Source organism: Monomorium pharaonis, chromosome 10 (assembly GCF_013373865.1).
Source record: "Monomorium pharaonis isolate MP-MQ-018 chromosome 10, ASM1337386v2, whole genome shotgun sequence".
Taxonomy (NCBI): Eukaryota; Metazoa; Arthropoda; class Insecta; order Hymenoptera; family Formicidae; genus Monomorium; species Monomorium pharaonis.
The window spans coordinates 5700921-5728857 of record NC_050476.1 but is presented as its reverse complement, the minus strand read 5'-3'; the positions used below and the strand labels follow the sequence as shown (position 1 = coordinate 5728857).

Below are 27937 nucleotides of genomic sequence, written 5' to 3'. Positions count from 1 at the left end.
CGTGTTGATAGACAATTCATTAATATTCAAAGTTATTTACACAAATAACATTGTGTACAATTTAATGGTAAATAGACAAATGCGATTATTTTTCGGTGGTATTAGCATGGATAAATATTGATGCGATTTCATTTGGATTAATCGAATTCGAATTGAACGGCTGAATATATTGTACTAATTTATCGACACGCAATTCGTAATCCGGTGACAACTGCTCGCGAATGTGCTGAGCTCCAGACTGCTTTTCTGTCTGGCGTGGCAATTTTCAGCGTATTGCTACCATTTTTGATCTATTGCCGGATGACGTTCTCGCTGTTTTCTCCCTGCCGCCTCCACTCTTTTATCTCGCGATGACGTAAACCACGAAACTTTCGTATCACGACGAAATAGCACGTAAGTTGAGTCGATGACGCGTGCTCTTGTGGGAAATACCGCTAAACACAGGCTTTATAGTGGCGGATGGGCGATGCCACTGCAAGACGGTCGATACTCTGTGGGCTGAGGAGAAGAACGTCTTTCGAACTTATGGCGAAGAAGCTCAGCGAGTTTTCACGGCGGCTTTTCGCGCTCGGGGCAGAGCGGCTCAGAGGCGCCGCATCTATATAGGTGATGTGCATTATTTACGGCGGATTACCTTAAGTCGGCCCAATACGAGAGTTCGATCTTCTCCCGGTAAAGTTTGACGAGAGGAGCACTCAAGGAAATGCTTGCTCGCGACATATAATCTATGTCAAGCTCCTTTTTTCGAAAAGTACGTTAACACGATTTAAATGACCTTTCCTTGAACACCAAAATAAGATTTATTTCCTATAGTTTATTTTCGAATGCTGCATATGGGTCTGGTTCCAGATTGCTTCATCATCTCGCAATTTTGAGAAAGAGGGATGGGTAAAACGGGCCGATTTTGGTCCTCAGAGCGGCAAGTAATAATAATATTATGTTTTTGTAGTTTATGAATTACTCGATTTGATTCTGACCTTTAATAATTTTTAATTTGTCGAGAAAGTATTGAAATCAGCATATAAAGCTATTAAGTAATAAGAAGCCACATTATATATGTACGTAAAAAATTCTTATATACATATTATCAACCACTCGTACATTGAGAAAAATTTCTATCCGATAAACCGATCAAATCATGTATCTGATTGTTATTTCGATTGAATTTTCAGAAATCTGAAGATATATTATTTAATCGATTTATCCAATAAAAATTGTTCTCAAGTGTATTATATTTTCAATCCAGTTTCAATCAGAAATGGATTATTTAGATTTATGTTTTTTAAGTGTAATAAGTACCTACTTTCTATTGTAAATTACAAAAAACTTTATTCGGATTACAAAGAAAACTTTTGTCTCGAACTTTTTTTTCAGGCAATGCGTCTCTTAACTTTAAAAAGTTTTTAAAAGTAAATGTGAAAAAGTAAACTTATATAAAAGGTTAATGGATGGTATTTTTAGAAAAAATGTTTTAGACAAAACATTTTTCTTATCTTTTCACTTTCTTATCTTTTGTAATCCGAATCTGAAATAAAAAGTACTATGTTTTCTTCATTAAAAAAATGTTTAAAAAGGACATCTAGGACACTTTGCATTAATCATTTTACTAAAAAATTTAGATACGATTTAATTTTATATTGACTATATTAATGTCACCATTTTGAATTTGTCAATTTTAGTATTAAAATCGTATTAGTATTATTAAAAATTTCTATACATAAATTTTTGAAAAAAATTGAATCCTTTTAAATTTTACTATTGCTATATTAAATTTGTCAATTTTGAATTGGTATATTTAGGATTTGTAAAATAATTTTTAGATCTTGAATATCAATTTAAGTTTAATAAAGTATATTTTAATGCTATTCGTTAAATCATTAATGTTCTAATTTTCTAGCAGTTTTACCATAATATATTCCATATTTAATAATAAATTATTAATGAAAACTGAATAAAACTATTTGAATTAGAAATGCTAATATATTTACTTTTAATTGCAATAAAACTTCTCCACGTCACATATAATATGACAAAATATGTACAAAAATAATCCTTTTTACAACTTTAACTGCAAATTTCTCAAAATTGTAACATGAAGAAGCAATTTGGAAACTGGATTTGTATTCAGCATCCAAAAAGTTACGGAAACTGACTAGTCCCATTCTAGTGCTTCTTTTTTGTTAAGCTGTGTAATTTTCAACCGACCCTCCGTAATATAACGGCTATTCCGCGGCTTTTGCCGCGAAAGCTGCAGCATAAAGTTATATAGTAGCATCTCTCTGCGCGAGATGCGCGGCTTACGTTGGGTAGCTTCGTTTGTCGTAGATTCGTATGCGCGCACCCTTTGGCACTTGCTCCTCAACTAAACGCGCTCGATCAATACCGTGGCTACGACGAAATTCTTAACTATGTTCCTCCTACGAAAACATATTACCGGCAAAACAAGCGTCTTACTATCTCTCGCGTACGAGGTATGAGCGAGGTGGAGTTCGAGTTAAGCCACCGTTACTATCGCGATGAGTGTGCGGAATGCGCAAGTCGGAGAGTTATTACCGTGGGTGTTGTATGCCAGTAACTACAAGAGCGATCATAATACTGGAAGTAATGCGAATTTGCTTGACAAGTAGTCGGACGCTCGAGGCTCGCATTCGAAAGTAGTTTCTCACAGCGGCGAGGGAGTCGATCCACGTCGACGAAATTTCGTGTAGCTCTATGCATCGCGAAATGTTTCGTACTTCCGCGGCTCGTCGGTTCCGTTTATGCATGTGATTGCCGCTAATGATGTCCGTCGGAGTGAGCAATTTGCCGCAGACTGGCAGGGGTAGGAAGGGGGAGGGGGGGGGGGAGATTGCGGTCATCTTTGATCATTGCGGCACGAACCGCATCCTAATGCTTCGATCAATCGAAGATCGATTCTTCGCGCCGTGCTTTGCATGAAATGCCCACCGGATTTCAAATGTTCCCTCTTTACCGGTAATAGCTTACAGCAATCTTTGGCAGCAGTTCCAACAAATTATATCGCACATGTATACATTTATGGCAGGTAAAAGATATATTTGAGATATTACGGTCACTTATTTTATTCACGTGAAGCAGATAGAATAACATTACAGAGCAATGTCGTGATATTAATATTTAAATAAACTTTAGAGTTCTTCAGTTTAGTATGCAAATTTAAACCGCACTCGCTGCCGCTGAGAGAATGCGCTGGGTTATAACAGTTATACACCAAACAATGAAAGTCGCGGCCTGTGACGCTGGGATACCGCGAAAATGAAAAAGGGGACGGAGTGATTTTGGTTTTTTTTTTTTCCATGGAGACGACACAGTTATACGTCTTTTTCACGTCGTTCCTTGCCAATTAATACATCCCTTTGACGATATAGTAATATAGTAGAGTCTTTACAATTAGTAATTATTCTCGAAGTATGCTCGTGATTATTAATTAAGTGCGAGCCGGACTGGAGATGAAGCGCCATTACTCGGTACAGCCCATCGTCTGAAGGGCGATCCTCGTACACCTCTCCTTCTGTTTCTACTCTCTTACCTTGTCATCTTGTTCACATTCGTTCACTCCTCGTAGAAAATTAACGGCGATAAGATCTTTTTTTGCATAAGGTATCTCTAACGTAAGCGGGCTTCGCCTCGCGGAGTGAAAAATTCGACGATGAGATGAGAACTCGAGTGAGAGAACGGGTGAGTAAATCGGTGGCGCGCCGGAATGATAGAAATAGATGCGAAACAGTAGAATGACCAACGACTGATCGACCGGATGAGGGGTGATCGATGAAAAAGCGAGGAAGGAGGACGCGCGAGTGGCGGACGGGTTCGCTCTCGAAAATGAGTAGTTCTTGGCCTAGTTTAGTGCCTACGAGGAGACAAGTGACTTGGAGTTGGAGCGGTAGTTGGCCGGCTGGTCCTGGCGTCCGTGTGTACGTGCGCGTTTACGTGTGTGTATGTGTGCGTGCAGAAGCCGGGGTGGAGAGGTTATTTCGCGGGGTGTCACGCCCTGCCCATTAATAATCGTAGCCGCAGGCTCCAGGAGGACTACACGTCGACCCGCCTCCATCCCTCCTATGACACGGAAGTCTGCCCTCCCCTCTTCGGCATCATTGCGCTCTCTCTCTCTCTCTCTCTCTCTCTCTCTCTCTCTCTCTCTCTCTGTCTGTCTTTGTCTCTGTCTCCCTCTCTTCTCATCTTCGTGTCCTTACGTCGTCGACGTAAGGCCGGGCGTGAGGAGTTTGCAAAGCTCTCGTCGCAAGATGTAGTTAACAGGCCCGCTCGTTCGCGCTCGCGCGCACGCCCATGTATAATACACAGAGGGAATCTACGGAGGGCGCTTGACAGCTCATTTCGTATCTGCCTTTTTCGCCTTTTCCGCCAGTGGCGATTCTTTAAGTCCCGGGCGGAAACAGAAGAAACTGATACCGCCGAGTCGCCGAGTGTGTGATTAATCGCGCGGTTACGTGGAATATTATACAATTCTCGAGCCGCGGTGGGACGAATTAAAATTTACGTCCGTACGCGAGCGGAGTTAAGACAGCGAAGTGACATTAATTAATTTTAATATACCCGGGCACAAGCGGTTGTTGCAATTAGAAACTGAATTTAGTTCACGCGCGGCCCTCTCGAAATCTGATAGATATGTTCACACCAAAATTACGAGGGAGACTGTAATAACATCAAACAAAGTCCCGCGGATCGGCTTTGGTAAATTTACGAAGGTCCGAATGTCCTATTGCGTATAGTACTTGCACGATGGCGCAACGTGATTAGTGAAGTCAATGAAATTATGCCGAATTTGCACGCTGCATTACGGAATAACGTGTACGTATGCGGCATATGAGTGATCGGCTGATTAATCCGTAATTAAGCAGAGGTCGAATAGCGAAATACTGTGCATAATTCGTGTCAAATGAATAGATTTTCAACGATTAGGTAAACTACTAAATATTCTGCACGAATATGCTGCATCTAAAATTCACTTTGATCTTATTACAATATGCATCTCGTTATACACGTACACACACATGTATAATGTAAAAGATTTCCTTCAGAAAAACTGAATAAGTTAAGTTTCCAGAAAATATATATTTAGTAAGAATTTATCATCTTCAAACTGTTTATTGCATGAATATGGTAATGTTTTTCTGAATATACATATAATAGTATATGTAAAAACAAAATTGTCGACTTTGATTAATATTTTAAGAATTTTGTTTGAAAGAAAAAGTAAGTTTCCGTTGTAACTTTTGCTAGAACTTTATTTATCTTATTTACTTATTTATCCCATATAATATTTTATATTCATTTACTTTTTTTGTAAGTCCATACATGTAATAATAATTAATTATATAAATTTCTGTAATATGATGCGCTGAGGGTAATTCCGAAGAGAGTCGAAATGTTTATTTTTTTATTTAATTACGTATAATATTTATGTGTGAAATAAATTTTGAGTGTTTATAATTGGTATACTGATAATGTACCGCGTCATATTCTCATTTAGCTCTGCATAAATTTTGTACTGTTTTATTTTATAACATTAATAATGAGAAAAGTGAACAAAGAAATGTTATTTAAAGTATAAAGTAACAATTTTTTCACTGTTTATTTACAAAATTTTACAAATTGTTCTTAACAAAAATACATCTCTTTATAGTTAGATATAAGAACAAAGTTTCAGGTTTTCGTTAATTTTGTAGACTTATTAAAAAAAAACCTCTGAACCTGCTTGATTCTTACGGAAATATTATATTTACTATCTATTTTTATATTTATACTTGATGTTTTCTTTTTGATTTGATTCGCTGGTATAAAATTATTCATATGACGCTACTGTTACCAAATAATTTGGCTCCATAATCCAGATTTTGAAAAAATGGACTTACATAGTTTTTGTACAAAATCCTTCATGTATTTTTTAAACTGAAACCAAGTTGTACATGAAATTAAATAAACTTTGCCTGTAGCGATTAAGAATATATCGGTGCGTTGATGCGTTAACAAAAACATTTTTAATAAGATAAGACATGGGGCGAGACGAAATGTCTTAGTCCAGTGATAATTCAGACAATTCAATTAATGAGACGAAAATCCGGGATTAAGGGCCGGTTTACCGGGAAGGCGCGTAAACAGAGTTGTAAATTTTTCTCCTACCGGGAGCGTTTAATTGAATCTTGAGGAGAGGCAGCCGTTCGTATGACCGGCCGCTAAAACTGCTACGTGGATAGCATGTTTTCGACTTCGGAAAAAACTTCGGAATCGATTGTGCCAAACGTTCAATTGTGCCAAGAAAGCAGAGATGAATTATAGAGTTAATTATGAAGTTAGTGGACGGTAGAAATAGTACGCGCGATAGCGAATCGTAATAATGTGAATGTCAAATTGCGTAATATGACTCGGTTGTTAAATATATCTACCTTTACTTTGCGCACATCTATATGCATTTGGCATAACGTAATGCAATATAATATTACACGTTACAGTATCAAGTGTGTTAAAATGTATGTTATTATACTAATTGTATTCATAATTAAACGCAGTTACAACTACATCGTCGAATTACGTGCGAAATTGTGGAGAAATTTGCTGCGTTCACCGTGTGCACGCACGCGGAAGATCATAAAGTCTAATGTATGTTATCAATTGGACGAAATATATGACGGGTAGATTAATACATATTAACGTCTTTTGATTACAAATTACATTACTGAATTCATTGCAAATTACTCTCATTAATGTGGACCACAGGTCCAGAGCAATTCTTTTTCAAACGTTAACGCTTGTTTCAGGCGAACTAAAAAAGAATGTTTTTTTTTTGCGATCGCGACAAGCGGTTTCGATCGGCCATTTACGAAATTCGTGTAAACCGCAATTCTTGTCACTTTTGAATGCTACGACCGGCCGTGAGATTGCGTCGCATTTGATATTTTACAACGGATTTTATGGATGACCGAACTCGCGTTTATATTTCGAATTTTTGGACAATTCAAAAGCCAAATACTGGCGTGGGCAATCAATGTGTGTACCAATCTTTCAGCTTTTATCACGGTACCTCGTGACAGAACAAATAAAAGAATTGAAACGTTATTCCATTTGCCCGCGCGGAATATGTTTTGCTTGTTATAGCGAAGAATATATTGCTTACAACGTAATATATAAAGTGTTTCCTCATTTTCGCTCTAATTAACAGTTTTCTTTTAACATTTAATTACGCAAATGTCTGACACGGATTTGAACTACGAATCAGATAAGATAATTTTTATAAGCTTTTATTATTGAGAATTCTCTAATGAACCTATTTCATATCACATTTTTTAGAAAATTGTACTTCAAAGAGCCAAAAAGGTATTTTTTAATACTTTTATGTTGAAATAGCTGGAAAATGTGGCATAGAATTTGCAAACAGATTAATCTTCTATGCTAAAAAAATTATAAAACCTATTGTTTTGGCTGTTCTATGCAAAAAGTTACAATTATTTCTTAAAAAAGAGAAGCTTAAATTCGTAAATAAATAAAATCTTTGAGAATAAAAATGGTTCATTTATGCTTTGACAATTTAAATGATTACTCGTACAAAGCGCTTTTTACGTAGAAAGAAATGGTTTTGCTAAAGTGCTTAAAAATTTAGTTGGATACAGAATTGAAAATAATTTTTGTTAAACCATCCAAATAATTATGTAGCCTGCTCAAGCTAGTTCCTAGAATGTCAAAATTTTTTTGTAGCGTTGCTTCTGATACTTGAATGTTTTTTATAAATATTTTTGATGATTTAATAAAATAATCCAACATTTTTCCGATCTGTACCTAGCAAAGTTTTTAGACATTTTATCAAAACCTTTTTTTTTCGTGCAGGATCATCGATTATGAGTTCGAAATTGTCAAATATAATTTGGAAAAATTTGATTTGAATAGTAAAAAATACTGGAAAATAACATACATGTAAAAGTACTACATACATAGCAATTATATCTGTATTTGGTGAATATTTAATTAAATTATATTTTAATTGAGAAATATTTTTAAAAATGTTGCCGGTTTTTAAGTTCCATTTTTTCAGAACTGAGATAAACTTAATGTAATTTTACCGGTTTCGTTCTCTAACAAAAGATCTATAACAATTATTTTGTCTGTAAAAAGAAAGTTTTAATTTGTCAGTGTGTTACTAGACAGTTTTGGATCCGAGACAATTTATTATTCATAAGTCTTTTTACGTTTTTCTTTGTATTATTAATAAACTAAGTCATTTATATCATAACTACACGAATAAATATCAGAAACCTGTACCAAAGCATGCTAAAAACAGGGACTTAAAATGATATCAGAGACTGATAATTTCTAGATCGGAAACTAAAAGCAGAAAATGTAATTTAAAGACAGATAAGAAGCGAACAAATGAAACGTTATAACAACAAGACGTTTATCGACTAGCTCGAAGTAAAAGTTCGAAGTAGAAATATTGCTTCCGGTTATTAGTGAAGATTTCACACGTACAATTCATGTACTTCTTTTAAAACCTTTCCTCTTTCTTCACTTCAGAAATCTTCCCTATTATTAAATTTTGAGCCGAGAAATGCAGTTTGTTTCCCTCGTTCAAAAAACTAGTGTTACTTTATTGCGGAATATAACGAATGTTTAGTTTGGTTTTGTTTGACGGACGATTTTTAATAACGCAAATTTCTACAAATACTCAGTATCCGATCTCCTGAACCACAGTGTCCACAGTTTGCATGAAATATAATACTTGTTAAAATATACGCGTTGGAAAAGTGATATCGACTTTAATCCGTCGCCGCGTGTGCAATATCAGCGAAATAACGGGGACGATTTTTCGTAAACATTTGAAATATTTTTCCAAAGTTCGATCCTTTTGCCTCTAAAATCTGATACTCCGCGCACGCGCGTGCCGATGACGAAGAAGTGTGTCGCTGGAAAGAACAACATGATTGCGCAGAGCGCGTTAAATTAATGACGTTTACGTCCTTTTGTTACAGGGGAGAATCCGGCTGCCATGCAACACGGCGGTACCACGGTCCCGAGGGCGACCTTTATCTTTACCGTTGTGATATCACTATCATCGCTCCTGAGGTGACCGTGATGACCCCGGTGCATTTAGGACCTGCGATCCGAATGGTGCTAACTTTCTCCTACCCCTACGGTGACCCGTGACGCCCGGGACGTCCCTCCGAAAACTTTGGGGGCTCCTTTCGCGCATGCACGCCGCACATGCGATTGCCGCGAATTACGTAGAACGGGTATAGGGTATTTCTCACGCGAGGTGCAGGTGTATACACGCGCGCGTATGTGTGTGTGTGTGTGCGTGCGTATGTGTATGTGTGCGCGCGCGGTAACGACTGGGGATATCATCCGAATCCGTTTCGATCGTGGACTTAACTTTTGGACAAGTAGCGAATAGCTACGGCGTCTCGTCGCAGTTTCGTCGCACGGCGAGACGGCGTATATCAATTTCCACAGAGCATTTTCGAGCATCTCCCGAGGAACTTGACTAATCGCTTCCAGCGGCGATCAATGCGGGATTTGCGACTCGGGGAGGGCGAATGGCGTTCGCGCTCAGAAACGCACGCTGTGAATTTCAGGAAGAGGGATGGCAACTTGCGAGCGTTTCTCCTTTGCGTTTGAGCTCGCAGTACTAACGTATTAACCCTGCATTGTTAATGCGTACCTTATTTACGTTCGCGGCATCCGCGGCGTTCCAATGTGGATATACGTTAATTAAGAGAGTTTCGTTCATGTGATGTGTAACGCCTGTCTTAACACGACACGCGTTTGCGATTGCGCTGAAAAAAAAAAAAGAATAGCCGAGCGACGATTCGATCGATTACAATCGAAGACGCTCTCCTCGTTCATTCAGTCTTATTTTATCTTCACGTCGCAAAGAATTTCCAGGTACACATCGCAAGGTAAATGTAATGCAAATTAAATTGAGGAATGCATCCATCGTTCCCTTATCAATTTTAATGCATCACTTTTCAGAGGGTATAACAACGAAAAAAACTGACTATCGATCAAAAGAGACGAATCTTGCGAGGACGAAATGCGTTTTATAAAGGTTCGAAGGTTTGGAATGTATATATATACTTTTGTATATGTATACTTTTATATATATATATTTATTGAATTTCTATTCTGTCTGTGTAAACTGTTATGTACTTTTAGAACGAGATTAATTAGATTAATTAATAAGATCTTTCGAAATGTCGAACGACACCGTCCAAAGGATTCGGCACTACTGACTGTTGTGACTATAAATTCAAATTATCTTTACATTTGATCGAAGTCTACGCAATTACCTAATTATCATCTGTTGTTTGTAAAATAATAAAACGTATGTCTACTCATTTGGCGCCAAAATAGCTTTCGAACTAACTCCACATATATATCTACATATCATCATCTACATTTTCATTTTGTGTTACAAGATGCAGATATTTAAGCAGATATCAAAGCTCTTCCATTTCCCAACAATAGATCAATAGATAATTTACATTTACTGTGTAATTTTACAAACGAAACTCTTTTTCGAATTACTGCTAATGAAAAAATGCTGAGAAAAAACATCAATTTCACGTAGTGTTATTGTTGCTCGATTTTATCTGATAAAATATGGAAGTAATATTTTCGAGGCTCGCAATAGCTCAAAGAAATCGACGCCTTTGTCGGGTATAAAACAACAATTGTGATACACATCGCCGTTGTTCAGTGCTATGCTCGTGATGCGAAAAATACGCGATGAACGTGACCGATGAGGATCTATTCATTCGCTCAAAATACGCCTGACGTTGACGAACATCAAGCAAAATTCGTTGGTTATCAATAGATTACGTAATCATAGCGGATGTAATAAATGTTATTTGTTAAAATTTACACAGCCATTTTTCTCTTCCAGTTGTCGAGTGCATTTTTATTAACCTGCCAATCATGCTATGGTTGAGATAACTCCTGAAAGTTTTATGCTTTTATACTTGTTACTTTTTATTCTACGATTTTCTTTAAGAAATCTAAGCAAAGATATATATATATTCTTATATAAAATTTTATAAATATTAAACTATTAAAGTATTGTTTGGATTATTTAGATTTTTATACATTTTTTTTATAATTTGATATTACAATTACTTATATTTTTTCATATTTAATATTACAATTAGTCAATTACTTATCTCTTTATTTACATTATATCTGCAAAGGCAGGTAATAATGTAATATAATTTATCACTTAAATACTCTAAAAATAAGAGACGTGAAAAACTAAAGTACTTTATATTGTGCAAGAACTGTGAAATTTTAGAATTAATTTTTTGTTACTGCACGAGGCGCTTTCAATCTGCATTATATTTTCAAAATTGTTTTAAAGATATAAGATTTACAAAATGTTTCTGAAATTCAAATAACTGGAAAAAATAATGTATGAGCAGATGTAAGATAAATTCAGAAAACTCAAGTTAAATCGGTTATTTGCTCAAAATACGTTTGTCGAGTCAAATACTTTGATTGTCAAACGATTACGTAATCATTGGTAGTGTAATAAATGTTATTTATCAAAATTTAACATGGCCATTTTTCTCTTTCAGTTGTTAAGTACATTTTTATTAGTCTGGGAATCACGGTATGGTTGGATAACTTCTGAAAGTTTTATGCTTTTACACTTGCTAGTTTTTATTTTATAAGTTTCTTTAGAAAGTATAGGAAACGATATACACATTCCTATATAAACCTTCTTGTACATAAAACTACTAAAATATTACACAGATTGTTTGGACTTTTGTTTACGTTTTATTTGATTTTTCATTACAATGATTTATATTTTCTGCAAAATAACGTAATTTATCAGTAAAAAAATAAGAGGCGTAACAAAATTGAATTATTCTTTTATTACGGAAGAACCTTACAATTTTTTATAAGACTACTAACTTTTTATTGCTCAGCGAGTGCTCTTTATCCGCGTCATATCTTCAAAATTCTATATTTCACGGATATTAGATGAAATATTTCTGGAAATTTAATGGCGCAATTGGGGAAGTAATGTACGAGCAGATGTAAGATAAATTCAGAAAAGTCGAATTAAATCGGCAAACACGCGAGCGGTATTTGCATTTCCGAAAATTTCCAGTTCGCACGGTAAGTATACGATTGCATGAGGGATGTAATGCAGATTGCATTCGAGCGGAAACTGCAATGTGCAGGGCCGGGGGACGTGTGTGTGGGCGCGTCGTAAAAGCGCGACAAGTCGGACAAGGATCGATCGGGCAACAAATTACCGATCGCGCCGATGGAAAATGAACCGTTAAGCAGCCCATACCTGACAATGACGTACGGTTAGTTTGGCGTGAATCAGTAGTTTCTACTCGCGGCGATGCCCCCGTTCGTGCCCGGCTGTAATGTGATAATTTAACAGTGAAGGTATTATATTGCACGAACAGGTGCAAAATATTTCAACGAGGCGCGTGCGACCGCGCGATCCGTTACGCACAAGCCACATCCGCGCCCGCGTAACCAGCGCTCGCGATAAATTTAATTATTATTTCGAGTGAGAGGTAGAGAGAGAGAGAGAGAGAGAGCTTGAATCGAGTTTCGGGGTGCATTGAATCGTAACGACGTCCGAACGTTTCCCGGGCGAACTTTCCATTCAGCAGCGTCCTCTCTCTCTCTCTCTTTCTCTCTCTCCTTCTGCGGTTCTTCTTTTCAGTTTTTTTTATCGTCGGCGACTTTTTTCTCTCTCCATTCTACTATCTTTTAACGGAAGTTTCGAGAGAGCAAGTCGTTCTGCTCCCTTGTTCGTGCGGCGCGTAAGATTTAGACACGGTCTTAAATCCGCGAGAGTCCAATTATGCGAATTAACGTCAAACGCGCAAACTACGACTGACAGTTTTATAACTGCATCGTCGACGTGAACGTAACTTTTACACGCGAGCTATTCGCTGTCGCTCGCCGACAGGCAGCACAGCCGAATGTCATCAGTTTCGATTGTTTGTTTGCTCTACGTTTGCCCGCGCGCGCGGAATTCATTTTCGAAGGGTATGGGAGAAAGCTTTCAAATGCAGGCGAATACGCGGCGCGTTTATATGCATCGCGTTCTCGGTAAATATTCAGGGCCTAAGATTTAGAAAATTTAATAAACGCAAAATAAACACAGTCTCTTCTTTACTAAAAACGATTTTTACATTTCAATTTTTTAAGATTTTTTGTCGTATACAATTTTATAATAATTATTATAAAATAATAAATTATAAATATTAAGTACAACAGTGGTATTAAATCTCAAAGTAATTGCCTTGCGTTAATTAGCCCAAGCGAGCCTCGAAGATATTCCATATTATTGAAACAGCAGTAAAATGAGATAATGGTCCATTTGGGATAACATTTCTGTGCATCGATAAACCCGTTGAAGTTTCCATTGTGGAAAGTTATCATTTGTGAAAATCGTATATTGATGCAAAATATGCGTTACACGATTTAAAAAAAAAAAAGTTCATTTCGAAATATCGTGTATCGTTTACAGCCGACCATTATACGTGGGTTTTATTTGCGAAAAACCATACGACTCATATGGTTTTCATATCAGGGCGAATTTATGCGCATGTGTGCACACATACACACACACACACACACACACACCGCTTTTTAATGGTCCCCTGCTTAGAACATGTTCTGCGCTCGGCCTCGCTAATCCTCAGGAGATTATCTCTAATTAAAGGTGGCCCTCCGGAATAAGCGTCGTTCCGTTTTTTAATATTTTCCCCTTTGCTTTTTTCCTCCCTCCCTGCCCGACCGGCCATTGTCCATTGTGCGACGTAACGATTATCGCTCCGCGCAAAAGTCTCTCCCTCTGGATGATATCATAATACACACGGGCGTATTACGTATACGTCTCTCTCATGTGTGTTAGGAGTGCGTAGGAGTACGCAGGATTGCGAAAGCGGGATAATCTACGTGTGTTCGATAATGTAATTCGAAATTAGAAGTTAAGCCGCGCGCGGACAGCTACTACGTAATTTCTGAACGTTGGAAAGGATGTGCGAAAGTGTGTGGTGTATGTACGCCGCGCCGCGTCATGCAGCGTGAATTCGCGCGCGTGCATGCACGTGTTCTCCAATATATTCTATCATCATTAATCATATTTCATCCCCATGCATCCATACTAATGTATCCACGATAACGGTTAAAGCAAGTCTGTAAGCACATCTGTACGTTATTGGTACTACTATATCATTATTAATGCGATTAAAGCGAACGAACCCATGATGCCCAATCGTCCATCAGCAAACAGCAGCGAGAGAGAGAGCGAGAGAGAGAGAGAAGTGTGTGAGAGAAAGAGAGAAAGTGAATGAAAGAGAGAGAGAGAGAGAGAGAGAGAGAGAGAGAGAGAGAGAGAGAGAGAGAGAGAGAGAGAGAGAGAGAGAGAGAGAGAGAGAGAGAGAGAGAGAAAAAGAGATAGAAAATTCATTCAATGTCGATATTCACTGTTCATTATTTATAAAGACTTGAACGCAGGATACAATAAAATGTATAGTACTTAATCACGAGTATTTACTTTATTCCTCCTCGTCGCGGCGATGGTATTTCTCTCATAAGATAATAAAGGAGTATTGTACGCTCCCGCGTTCCGGTATTTAAATAGCTAATTGGTTCGAGTCCTTTCTGTCGTACGCATTAATTCCGTTGTGAAAAAATTTGATGAACTTTTATTAATTCAAATTATATCCTGGGGCTCGCGCTAGAGGGAGGGAGAGAAAAAAACCCCGTCGGTCGGGAGAGCATTACTTAGCATCCATTACGAGGAGATATCCCATTAATTCACCTCTATTGCATTCTTTATAGCCACTTTATTCGTGCGAAGAGAGAAACGAGCGCAGGGCGCAGGCCTCGGGGCGGCCCTTTTTTTTTTAACGATTGCCCTTGGCACGATCGCGGAGATCGAGCGTCACGCCGGAAGTTACATAATCGATATTCTACATTCCGTATTCACGATATTTTTCCTTCCGCGTGTTTCCCCTCGTACTTTCTGAAAAGCGTAACGATTATTCCGTTCGACGTGTTGGTCGAGAAGACTTATTCGAGGGTTTCATGGCGGTCTGGGGAAGCGACACAATGATAAACTCTCTGGACGAGTCGAGGCACGATAAAAGCCGCCGGAAGAGGCTCCGCTGGAGTGCCGAGTGCCAGGCGAAAAATTGAAAAAAACGAAGCGCGCGAGAGCTGGCAGAAAAAAGAACACTCCCCCTCCCTCTACTACCACTCTTCCTCCCGCACCCTCCGCAGCATTGCCATACTCCGGGTGTGTTAAGCGTCGCGGTTTTTAAAAGCTCCCTTTTCAGCAATACACTGTCCTGGAAAAATACTAAATCAGAATGTTGGCACTGACGTTTGTTGTGTGAATGAGAGAAAAAGGGAGAGAGCGAGCGAGCGAGAGAGAGAGAGAGAGAGAAAGAGAGAGAGACAAAGCGCCGACAGATGTAAAGTATATTCTCGCCGTTGCTGACGTAAACGACGTGGCGTAACATCGCGCATGAGTGTGTTTCGAATAGCCAAGTTATTTTGTTGGCTATAATTTCTTTCCTCGCAACCGCTGTATCTCTCTCTCTCTCTCTCTCTCTATTCTCTTCCTCACTTACTTTTTCACGGAACTGTATTGTCCAGGTGTAAGCGACACCCTGGTGTTAAAATTGTGTTAGTAAATTGCCGTTAAGAAATCGACTTTGAATTCGTGGAAGAGACGCTCAAAAATTCATCAAGACTCTTCTGAAGGATCCCTTTGTAAGACACGAGGAGACAGCGCGTAATTACATGTGGAATAATTGCGATTCAGAAACGCGTAATACCGTTAAACACGCTCCCCCTTTGTCAACGTTTGTGGGCGCGCACTATCCTTGATTAAGGGAAATATCATCGTACGCCGTGTGATGCTGTGGGTATTCCTAAAACAGCGCGCCCGGTGAAACAAACCGCTTTATTTCGGGATAGCTCTCGACCGTGCCGCGCTGCATACCTCCTCGTACCTCCATTGTCCTACTCGCTACTCGCATGAGCAGCGTATTCTCTTTTTGCGGAGGTGGCAGAGCAGAGAAAGACATAAACTCTTTGTCATAATTTCGTACTGCGGCAGCACGTAGTGGATACGCGACACGTGGAATCTTCTGGCGCATACCGCTATGGGTTGAGCTATGCATCATCTCGACGCAGTCAAGTTGCGGATGCTCGCGAAAAAAGGACACGCCAAAGGCGCGCGCGCTACGTGTTTACGGCCACGTCCGTAAAAATCACGCCCGAACATTTTAAGTTTGGTTACGATTGTACCTTCGTCGGATTATATGTCGCCGTTTACGCGCTCGTGCGTTTTAAAAAGAGACGTTTTATCGAAGATGTCCGCAGAGATAATCGCAAATCCGAACGCACTCGAGGGAGCAGCACGTCTAAAGGAGAACTTAGGCGAACGACCAAGAACTCAAGAACGAGCCTGTGTTACCATCGGTACGCATCGTGTACAGATACATCATGTATGTACATACAAGGAGCTTACGTACAAAGCTAAATACGTATTGGCAGTCACCACGTTGCCTGTCGGCTTTGTGTACGTACCATTACAATGTATGTAGGTTGGCCGGGTCAACACGCCGACAGAGAACGTCCATTACTTCATCAAACCCCGGCCATCGTCGACAGATCCGTCCACCGCCAATTTGCCAACAATCGCGACACTCAGTCAGTATAAACAGTTTGGGCTCTTTGACTACGGCAAGTAGCGGCATATAGTGCTGCTTCCAAGCAGAGAGTGCATACGCAGTTCAACACCAAGCACAAGTGATTTAATTTTAGATAACGCAGTCCTCTTTTGCTAATTATTTCATAGAGGGTGAACGCAAACATGTTGCGCATTGCGGTTGAGGCAACAATGCAAAAGATGGGGAGGAAGGGGAAAGGGGGGGGGGTGAATATGTACAATGTAAAAATTTAGCATTGCTGTATATGTGCATGTTTCACTTATCAAATTGTAATCTCTCTCTCAATAGCAAATCGCAGGATAAGTATCATGATATATCGATAGGAGGATCCATTTATACCTCCAATCGGGTTGCGTTGCATATTGTTGTTGCTTGCTGCGGGATTCGTATCTCTTAGAGAAATGAGAATTAGAAAGACGATGCGGTCGCCGGCATGGACGTTTGGCGAACCTTTGGCTTAATAGTAGCGTTTAATCGCGACGGGCGCGTCCCTCGATTAATTATTTTGAACCCCCTTAGGCTAACGTTGAATTAATGGATGCGGCTCCGCAATGTTACCGCGGTATCGATAATTCTGCAATTCCGTGATACCCCTATTAGACCGCCGCGGCGTCGGTCGAGTCCGTGCCAGAAACACGTGCCGTTTGTAGAATATAGATAACTCGTTTGTACATCTCATGTTTGCGATTACGCCATTATTGCTGCTGCTATTGACGGCTTGTTTTCTCGGCAAACCCTCTTGGAGAACGGCGGATTAAAGTAATTGAATTGGAATTCTGAAGATTCGGACGGATTTTCTGAGAATGTTTCTCTTAAATCGTTTTCAACTAGGACGATGAAATGTTAAATCCGTCCGTAAAAGTAAACTGCGGTCCACTTTTATGTCTTCTTTTTTTTTTCTGTAATCCTTTTGAATATACTATGACTTCAAAATAGCGATCGATATTTTCCGAGTCAACCTTCTTCCTTCTAATGAGATTCAATCAAGATGATATCAACCTTTCGAAATAGTCGAGGTCGTTTGCCGTCTTCCAATTTCGACTCCCATCAAAGTATAGATGGTAAGGCAATAATCAAAAATGTCTACGAGTTTCAGGGCAGTTTAGAAAAATGATGATAGCGCAAAATATCACGATATTACAGTTTGCGCGTGTCTCAGATACTTCAATTATTTGTCCTGCATTGTAAACTTGGAAAAGATCCTTTTCAATAAAACCTTTGATAAAATTTTTAGAATCAGTTTATAATTAATATATAGGCAATCATAATTGTTTCAAATTTTCTAATTCGTATAATTTTCTATAATTTGCTAAAATAATATTGAGAATTTTGTGGAAAAGAGTTTTAAGTAAATTAATTGCAAAAAATTAAAGTTTTGAAAAATTATATTTATGAGAGAGAGAGAGAGAGATAGAGAGAGAGAGAGAGAGAGAGAGAGAGAGAGTGGACTTTATAAACAATATTTTAGAATAGAAAAATTAATTCACCGTATCATTTTTATATAAAAATATAAGATTTTTATAAATTAAATAATGTTTAAAATATGATATTATATCAGTAAAAATGGGACAACGTTGGTTATTACTACATTAAAATTATATAAACCTTTTCAATTTTTTTACATTAATATTTTAATTACATTTAATATATTTTAATTATACTTAATATTTTATTATTTTTAATTACATTTAATATTTATTATATATTATTAACAAATATTTTCAAATAACATTATTTTTATTACTTAAATTTTGTTCATTATTTATTATCTTGAAGATGGCAATGCCAAAAACTTTTTTTTGTTAAAGAATATATATGATTTATTTCCACCATTTTAAGCTGAAGAACTTTCTTACAATTTTTACAATGTAAAACAGCACTTTATCCATCCAAATGGTAATATTTCGAATCTGACTATTGTTTCATCTGTTAAAATAATTTAAAAAATGTATAAAAATTTATGAATGCTTTTAAGTTTGTAGAATAGAGGTACTTTATTTTGGAAAAAACATAAAAGGTAGTATTTAATTACTGAGAGCTAATCCAAGATTGAATAAAAACTTCCATGGAGAGGAATCGATTGTACTCAAAATATTTCCGTTTTTATACGAAAAGAGTTGAACACTTCAATTTTTGTCGAATAAATAAATCGAATAAATGTTGAGTAAAACAATATTTTCGTTAAATCAGAGTAATGGGTTTGTATTTGATTCATCTAAAGCTTATTTTGCCGTTTAATTAAAAAAGAAAATCGTGCGCGCGTTATTGTCTGAACATTACACCGGGGAATATCCAGTAATCATGGGACAAAGCACTATCATGATTTCCTCGTGGTGTCGGAGACGCAGCGAGTCGAGGCGAGTCGAACTGAGCTCGGCGAGCCAATCGTTCTCCTTCCATTTGCAAATTAAACGGTCACGTTCTTGATTTCAATTCTACGGAAGGCGATTCCCCCGAGTTTCCAATGTAACTTGTCTTAAACTCGGCGACCGGACGTTTAATCTTAATCGATCTACCGCGCCTTATCGCGTGGCCGATGTATATCAACATTTTTCCATTTCCAACGCTGACATCTCCATCGGCTTTTCCACCACTTTCATCTCTATCTCGTTCGTCCCCGCCGTCCTTCCTCCTTTTATTCCTTCTCCATTCCAGCATTCGACTCGTCGATTTCGTTCCCGGTCGGCCCTTCCTCGCCCCGCTTTTCCGTTACCGCTTTCCCTGTAGCCTCTGTTCCGGCGCGATTTCTTACGGATTCCGCAACTACTCGCCGTACGAAAATGGGCGTCCTCCCCTAGCCGCCTCGAAGTCTTATCTTAATGGCTTGCCTTGGCAATCGAAAGTTTAGTTATTATCGCGGCCGTTGTCGCCCCCGCTTCGCAAACTGTACGGTGGATCGCATTTTAGGTGCTCTACATAGGAACCGCGAAAATTACCAGTTTGACACGTACGCGTGACCACGGGCGTGAAGACGAACTCGAAATCGTTTGCGGCACGAACTTTCGACCGCATGATATCGTCGACAGGTCACTCGGAGTAAGAAAAATGTTAGCGAGATGTCGTATCAATTGTGATACATGAAAAAAATTTTCTAAAGTATTTAAAAATTGAACTATAGATGCAGATTTAATTTTGTTAAATTATTAAGTATGTGGAACAAGATTGCTAAAAATTTATACATAATTATTTTGATAGTCCAACAAAATTATGTTTAGATCTGTACGAATAATGTAGCTGAAGCTAGCAGCCAAAGGCAGCAGCCAAATGCCGAGCAGCCAGGGCCGAAAGTCATATAGGCGTTTCCAGGGGACACCATTCAATCAAACGTCAAAAATTCCCTGGTATGAGATTTTAATTCACGATCGTTATTAATTGTTTAGTGGTTTTTTAAATTGTTAATTACGGTAGTCAAATAAATACAAGGAACGCTGTCTTCAAATTTCTACGAAAATATTTTTTGAAGTCTAGAACGACTTAATTAACCGTATATGAGAAATTTTTATGTAAATGCATATTTGCAAAACATAGTTGAATACCAGGATAATGCAGCGATTTTTTTTTGTAAAGCACATTACTGCTTTTTGCCGCACCCAGAGCCGACGACGAGGACGTAGCGGTTTCACGGCTCCAAATGATACAAATTAATTAAAAAAATATTTATAACCATTAGGAAAATGCACGTCCTCCCGTGAATGATCGATCAGTCGATTGTGCGTTAGGACAAGATATTTCCAGCCAAATTTGGTGGAAATCGTATTCTGCGTTTAGGCGTGAGGCGCAAAAAACGATTAAAATTAACTTTTTAAATATTTATAACAATTAGGAAAATGCACGTCCTCTCGCGAATGATCGATCAGTCGATTGTACGTTATGCCAAGATATTTCCAGCCAAATTTGGTGGAAATCGTATTCTGCGTTTAGGCGTGAGGCGCAAAAAACGATTAAAATTAATTTTTTAAATATTTATAACAATTAAGAAAATGCACGTCCTCTCGCAAATGATCGATCAGTCGATTGTGCGTTAGGACAAGATATTTCCAGCCAAATTTGAAGGAAATCGTATTTTCCGCTTAGGCTTGAGGCGCGGAAAACGATAAAAATTAGTTAAAAAAATTTATAACAATTGGTAAATTACAAGTCTTGTTTCAAATGATCGATTATGTATTATATTGACTAAACTCTATGCAAATTTTTCAAAGTTTGTTAAAAATCTCATAACCAGGAAATTTTTAACGTTTGATTGAATGGTGCCCCCTGGAAACGCTTATATGACGTTCGGCTCTGGCCGCTTGACATTTGGCTGTAGCCTTTGGCTGCTAGCTTCAGCTACATGTACGCATATAGAGAAGAACGTTTCTTTATATTCAGTATTTCTATATTTGTTTACATTTATTTCACAGAAATAATATAACATTAAATAAAACATTTTGTTAACTATGTTTATATAAATTTTATTTAGTTCTGTTACATTAAACCGTATTGTTCATCAGAAAAAAAACACGATTGGCGCAATATTTTTCGATTAAGTAACAAGTTCTTTGATTACATTAAATCCTACCCCTGGGGTTTATTATTACGCTAGCTGGTTTGTTAATAACGCGTAAGCAAAATTCAGTACAGGGATATAAGGCTGTTCTCGGCGCAAGCTTCAGTAACCATCTATAACTCAACTACAACAACAGTAAATGCTGCTAATATTTTCAATTCCTGAATATCTTGAATTTATTTGAGAATTAGAAAGAAATTACAGGAATAATAAAATTGATTAGACAATAAAGTTATAATTTAAATAATACAAACTTTCACTAAAATAATATGGTTTAAATGAAAAAAATTTTAATTGTTTAAAAAGTATTTACCCCAGGACAAAGATATTTTCATATTATATTTAAAGTCGACCAATTATTTATTTTAGTTGAAAGATTTGTTGAGCTAGTTTTTCTCAAGTGCATAAATTTTTTAGATTTCAAAAAATCTATTAAATCTAAAGAAACATTTCTCTCAATTTAAGATATAGTTGTATCTTAAATTTTTAGGTACTTTAACAAAACTCTTCTTTCTATGTATGACTTGGAAAGATCTTGATTAAAAATAAAGTATTAAACTACGAACTATCGACCGATTGTAACTTAGAATTCATTGCGCCACTATAATTATAATTATCAATTGTCGCGTTTACTTGAAGCCTTTATCGAACATCATTTTAGTGATCTTTCTATCTCATCGTTAACAAGGCCAAGATAATTATAATCGCTTCCTCTCGCAAACGTGCGACTCCTTCAGTATTCAGTCTCTCCAAACAGGCGGTAATGAAATGTTTCCAGTGTTACCGCAACGAGAATACTGTAGATATCCGCTAGTACCAACGTCAACTCATTAAGAACGTCTCATTACTAGCGGTAACCGGGTCAATTACTCATAAGTTCACTCCAGACCTCTCAAGACGCCACACAATGTGATTCTCGTTGAATACACTATACATTTAACTATTATTTCATTTATGCCTTTCAGAAAAAAAAATTCATGAAATATATATTTTGTATACATATTTTTCTGATTGTATACATTTTATGTATAAAATTGAGAAAAATTATTTCTTTTATTAATAAATTCTCTTATCCTTCTTTTGATAAACGAAGATCGCATGCGTGTTTTACATAAAAACTGTCTTCATTATATACAAAGTTTTAGGTTATTTTATGTAGAAAAAGAACAATGCGGAAATTACAGCTGTTATAAGAAGTAAAATATGCGTAGAAAACTAGTAATAAATATTACACTTGCTGGCCGCTACTATGAAAAAAACTGATCTCGAACGAGTGGGTAATGTATATGAAACCGAGCGATAAAATTGCATTCTACGTGCACCTCAAGGATTCTTACAGGCGAAGACTTTTTAGGTTTCTTTAGTGATCCACCGCAAGGACCCTTTGATGTTTATCGGGTGCCTGTAAAATTTCGTCAAGATGTGAAAGGACGCCAGATTCTCGCTGGACCTCCTGATCAATTATTCGACAAGAAATTTGAACGAATTTTTGAAGGCGAGGCACTCACGGAGCTATGGCGCGACGAGGCGAGACAGCGCGTATGTATTTATAATATCCGGAACTATAAGAAATCGATATTGAAAATAAAACTCTGGTAAACGGAAAGTTCGTACTTAGGGTCTGTTAATGTATCGATTGAGATTTAAACTTTAATTAAATCCCTGTCAGAGGAATTTATACCCTTCCTTGGAGGATATCGCTCAATAAAGTTTAATTATAATTTTTTAAAATGTGCCCAGCTACGATCTGACGCTAATCTAGCTGTCTGGTTAATCATACTTGATAAGCGACACGTAGGATACATCATCAAAATTTTTTTCGTTTGCCAAATTTTCATTTCCGCCTTTGATTAGCTAATCATACTGATTTAATTCTAATATTCTTATCTCGGAAATCCGTTTTCGCTTTAGCGAAAACGCTATGGGGGAAAAAAGAGATGAAATCTTGATAGCTTTGATATACACCGAGTAAAATTTTATGATGTAAACGTTTCAGATGATAGACGAGAAGAGGAAGATTGGTGGTCGCATGCTACCGACATCACCATCGAAGAAGCACTCGTCGCCGGGAGACTGGTATGGATGCTTTGCTAAATCTTCTTACTTCAGCCCACAGTCGGAGGTGGAAGCGAGAAGAAAGACGCCAGTTCCACCTAATATGAAGATCAAGCCCAATCCGCTCGGAGGCCCAGGCTACGCGGATATTTGCTTGAGTCCTTATCCATCCTACTCTCATGAGCCTTACGATCGTATCGAAAGAGTAGTTGGTAAAAGTAAGTGTGCGTTATACCACTCCCGATCTGATCTCAGCTTTCTCGAACAACTTTCGATAAACTCGAATGCATAATTTTTCGTAAGGATGCATAAACTTTAGGCGATACGTTGAAAATAAATGCCTTTAAGATAACTTGAAAAAAGTTTTTATGTCTTTTGTTTAAACAGAACAAGCTTATTGCCCATTCTGTTCGTAACTGATGATAGAGATTTATGTTAGAACAAGTTTATTTAGAGCTAAATATAATGACGGCCGGGAGTCACGTGTATTCGCACACGTAGTCGGGAAAATTTATTTTTCTCTATTTTCGCTTTTTCCTTTGCATATATTATAAAACACTTTGGAATTGATAGTTCTTTCGTGAAATATTCTGCAGCTCGCATTGACGAGAAACTGAATAGATCCAGCTGTATATATTGTGTTTTCGTTTTCAACATATTTTGTTCATTGTTTCTTGTTACTTACATTTCGGAATTATGATTGTTTTATGATTTTTTCTAAAGTAATTATATAAATTAGATATGTACAATTAGAATAACAGATTCTGATAATTTGGGTATTAATAACGTTGGTGAACGCTTTACAGGATTTGTTAAAGATTTATTTATGTATACATATATATATATACAAATCTGAAAATAATTTTTTGAACTTGAAAATAAATAACTATGCAGGATACTCAAGTTAGTATTAGGATGTCAAAACTTTTTGCATTTTTTATTTTGCTTGATTGTTTTACACAATTAATTATATTAAATATTAATGTGTAATAATTATTATTACTTATTATTTAGTAATTATTATTTATATTACGTTATTAAATTAATTATATTTTAGTTCAATAAAGTGTTTTTCTTAAATCTATACCTATAGTTAAATTTTTAGATATTTTAGCAAAATTGTTTTTTTTTCGTGTATTATATATAGTATGTATATTAACTCTGTTCTGTTTGAATCTATTGTATGTATATTAACTCTGTTCTGTTTGACCTGAAGTATTTTATTTTCTTACTACTTAATGTTTTAGTTAAAAAGTTTTTTCTTTATTATTACTTCATGACTTTGAAACAATCTTTTTTTGAGAAAATTTATTTTATATTATTTTTCAGAGTTTTATTATTTATATACATATATGTATTCAAATGACATGCGATACATTCCAAAAGAACAACAAAATAATAACAATGTGACATTTTAAAACCATTTTATATTTAATTGCCAATACAATTGCCATTAAAATTAATTAAATCATTTTGTTTTTTTAACTTTCCTTTAATTATCTTATACATATATGTATAACGTACCATAAAGAAACTTCCAATTACAGTGCGAATGAATAATAAGGGAATGGAACATAGATTGAATTTTTTTCGGAACACTTCCATTGTTTTACTGCAGAGCTAATTAATTATAGATTTATTCTGGAAAAATAATTACACTGGCTTTAGAGGAAAACATTTTTTAACTTTTATATGTAATATCTTCTAAAAAATGTTCGGTAGCAATTAAATAAAATCTCAATTAGTATCATAAATGTTTGAAATTCTTCTCACAGAGAATTTCTTAGAAGTCCATCGCGTTAAAAGCTTCTTGTAGAGTCATTAGGATTAAAAATCTTCTTTCAATTTACTCTTATGTAGAAAAATTCTCACAGAAGATCCTGAATTAAACTGTGCAGAAATTATATCTACATATGTGTTTAAATTTTCTGTCAATTTTATGCGTTTAGTAAAATATTTGTTTTTTTTCTAACTGTCGCTCACAGTTCCCATTTCTTCTCGTTCCATTTATATTCTAAGTGTAAATCAACACTTTGGTAGAACAGAAGTGGTGTCTGAAGGCCGATTCTTGACGACTAGTGCGCCATTGAATTATTTCCCTCCCAATCCGTACGTGGATGAGGAACCAGGGCCCACTTACGTCCGTCCGGTCGAGATTGCAAGGAAGACACTTGGTACTGCGCGATTCCACATCCCTTTCCCCAAGAAACCCGGCGGAAGTCACGATGGTTGCTTCAGCAAGTTTCCAGAGTACACGAGCGATCCTTATGTTAAGGCTAAGGATAAAGTTCCCGCCAAGCCCAAGTTTATAAGCGGCGGACCGTTTCAACGTACGAAATATACGAACAGTGTTATCGCGCAGATAACGAAAATATCGTGCAACGCTCGCAATTACACGAAATATCGAGAACGAGCGTATCCTATGCACTGAGAAAATCTTTTTAATTGCTCGGAAATTGCACTCTCAAACGTCTCTCTTTTTTTTTTCATTATTAGGAAGGAACTTTCCTCCGTAATTATCAGTCGTACTAAGAAATTAATTTAAAATAACTAGATTTGACGTTACTGCCTTTGACTCTTACTCGTACATCTTATATGCATTTGTTGCGTTTGTACAATATCGCTTAAATAAATTATGAATAAGTGAAGAATAAAAAATTTGATTTATATAATTACGATGCTGAATCTGCGTATTATTCTTCAATAAATGTTAAGAAATTTTTTAACTTTAACTTTAAAAATTATATAATTGATGAACTATATCTTAATTTTATCCTAAATCCCGTAGAAACTTTCGGAAGGCTTTGAATGCATTTCTATTTTATTGCATCCGCAATGCATGCCGTTTTGTACTGGCGAAGCCATCAGGTTCTGCTATCGCGTTTCCGTCGCTTTACGATGTTGGGCCGACAAATCGCTTTTCAGGAATGGCCAGCGGCCAAGTACGCCTGTAACAACATTCAGGCGGCAGTCGAGCCCTTTCAAAGCGAATCACCCTTCGATCTTACGGCTCTAATGAAATTCTAATGAATGTTCTATCACCATTGTCGTGGGAGTCCATTCTCGGCAATCTTAATTAAATGCTCCCAATAAGCATCGTGTCTTCGCGCGACACGATCATTGAGGCCGACAGCAAACAGAAGACGCAAGAAAGTGAAAAAAAAGAAAGATGTACTTCGTATTTGGCTTATAGGGATAAGCAAGACCGCGTAATTAGCGGGATGTTTTACTTGTCGCAAATGAAAAAAAAGCTTTTTTTTCCGACAGGACAAATATTGACTAAAAGTATTCAAGAGAGAATCTGGAAAAGCAATGTTTAGTTTTTGATCGATGCAGCCATTATGCAGCAAAATTAACTAGTTGAAACGTTTTAGATTTTGGATCAATCTCGTAAATTGTGAGTGTCGACTTAATACAGAAGTTACACAGATGCAAATTCGATTTCACTAATCAAACGAGATCGCAGAATAATTTCAAATAAGGCAAATAATAATTAAAAGCCTAACAAAAAAGATTTTTACTGATGAATGAATTGATTTTATGCATTCCGTGTGATTTTACACATGATTTTATACAGTGTAGATGCAAAATAATATATAAACAGAGCACTATACACTTAGTAACCATATATTACTGGACCGTGCATTCATATAAATTCTACATAATTGAAGCGGGCGAAAATTCGTCCGGTTCATGCAGAAAAGCCCTCTACATGCTATATATCCTAGATATTTACTAATGTTATGTTCTCTCTACTAAATATTTATGCGCATGATTATGTTCTCTCATTATACTCTGAACAGAATATAATGATGTACACTAATTTTACATTATTGACCCCGCTTATGTTTGACTGTCCTCCTGCATCTCCTTAAGAATTGAAAGTTATTTCTTGATTGAGCCACTTTTTGGTGCTTAATAATAATTTTTATGTAAATTTATATAATAATAATAACAGTAACAATATTAAATACACATTTCGTCTTTAATATAAGTATATTTTGCCTACATTTTTTCAAGAAAAAAAAAATACAATTATAATTTACAAAATTTAACATTTTTCTTATTTAAAATATAAAGAATAAGAAATTAAGAAAATCTAAACTCTAAAATATCCAAAGAAATAATTCATTAATGCAAAAAATTACTGTTCATGTAATAACAAAATTGATAATTTTTTCCCCGAAAAAAAAAAAAAATTCATTGTCGATCTTTCTAAATTGTGACGAGTGTATTTTAATAAGCCGTCAACGCAAAGACTTTTTCCATAGAAAAAAAGACACGGCACGTTGCGTGCAACGAACTTGGGAAGCATTATCATTTTATATAAAACGTCGGAATATATAAAGGGCGTTTCGATTATAACTTGCGATATATATTTCCGCAACGAAGACGAGGCGGATGATGAATTTTTCCTGGCAAATAAACTTAGTATCTTAAACTAGTCTCGCGTGAAGTCCCGCCGCGTCGCGCAACGCTATATGTATAGAAATGCAATAAGCGTTTCCGCCTCTGAAAAATTTCTCGTGGAGCACGTGGCAGACAAGAAATGGCAGCGGGTGGGTATGATTCCACGAGATTTATTCCGCGGTTG

General features: G+C 36.7%; 2 protein-coding genes across 11 annotated transcripts in view; both read left to right on the top strand.

The window, feature by feature from the left end:
- The window catches only part of LOC105832935 (peroxidasin), a 164417-nt gene extending 154599 nt beyond the window's left edge, over nucleotides 1–9818 (top strand). For all 10 annotated transcript variants that reach the window (XM_036292637.1, XM_036292635.1, XM_036292633.1 and 7 more), the window contains one exon: nucleotides 8997–9818. In XM_036292637.1, coding sequence (XP_036148530.1) covers nucleotides 8997–9094 — 98 coding nt within the window. In that variant the 3' untranslated portion in view covers nucleotides 9095–9818. The remainder of the gene's footprint in view (nucleotides 1–8996) is intronic.
- A 6564-nt stretch (nucleotides 9819–16382) lies between these two features.
- Nucleotides 16383–27542, top strand: LOC105838547 (UPF0602 protein C4orf47 homolog). The gene is made up of 4 exons (XM_028193801.2): nucleotides 16383–16608; nucleotides 22586–22827; nucleotides 23285–23561; nucleotides 25389–27542. The coding sequence occupies exons 1-4, from the start codon at nucleotides 16383–16385 to the stop codon at nucleotides 25772–25774; spliced, it is 1131 nt and encodes a 376-aa protein (XP_028049602.2). The 3' UTR covers nucleotides 25775–27542.
- The last annotated feature ends 395 nt before the right edge of the window (nucleotides 27543–27937 follow it).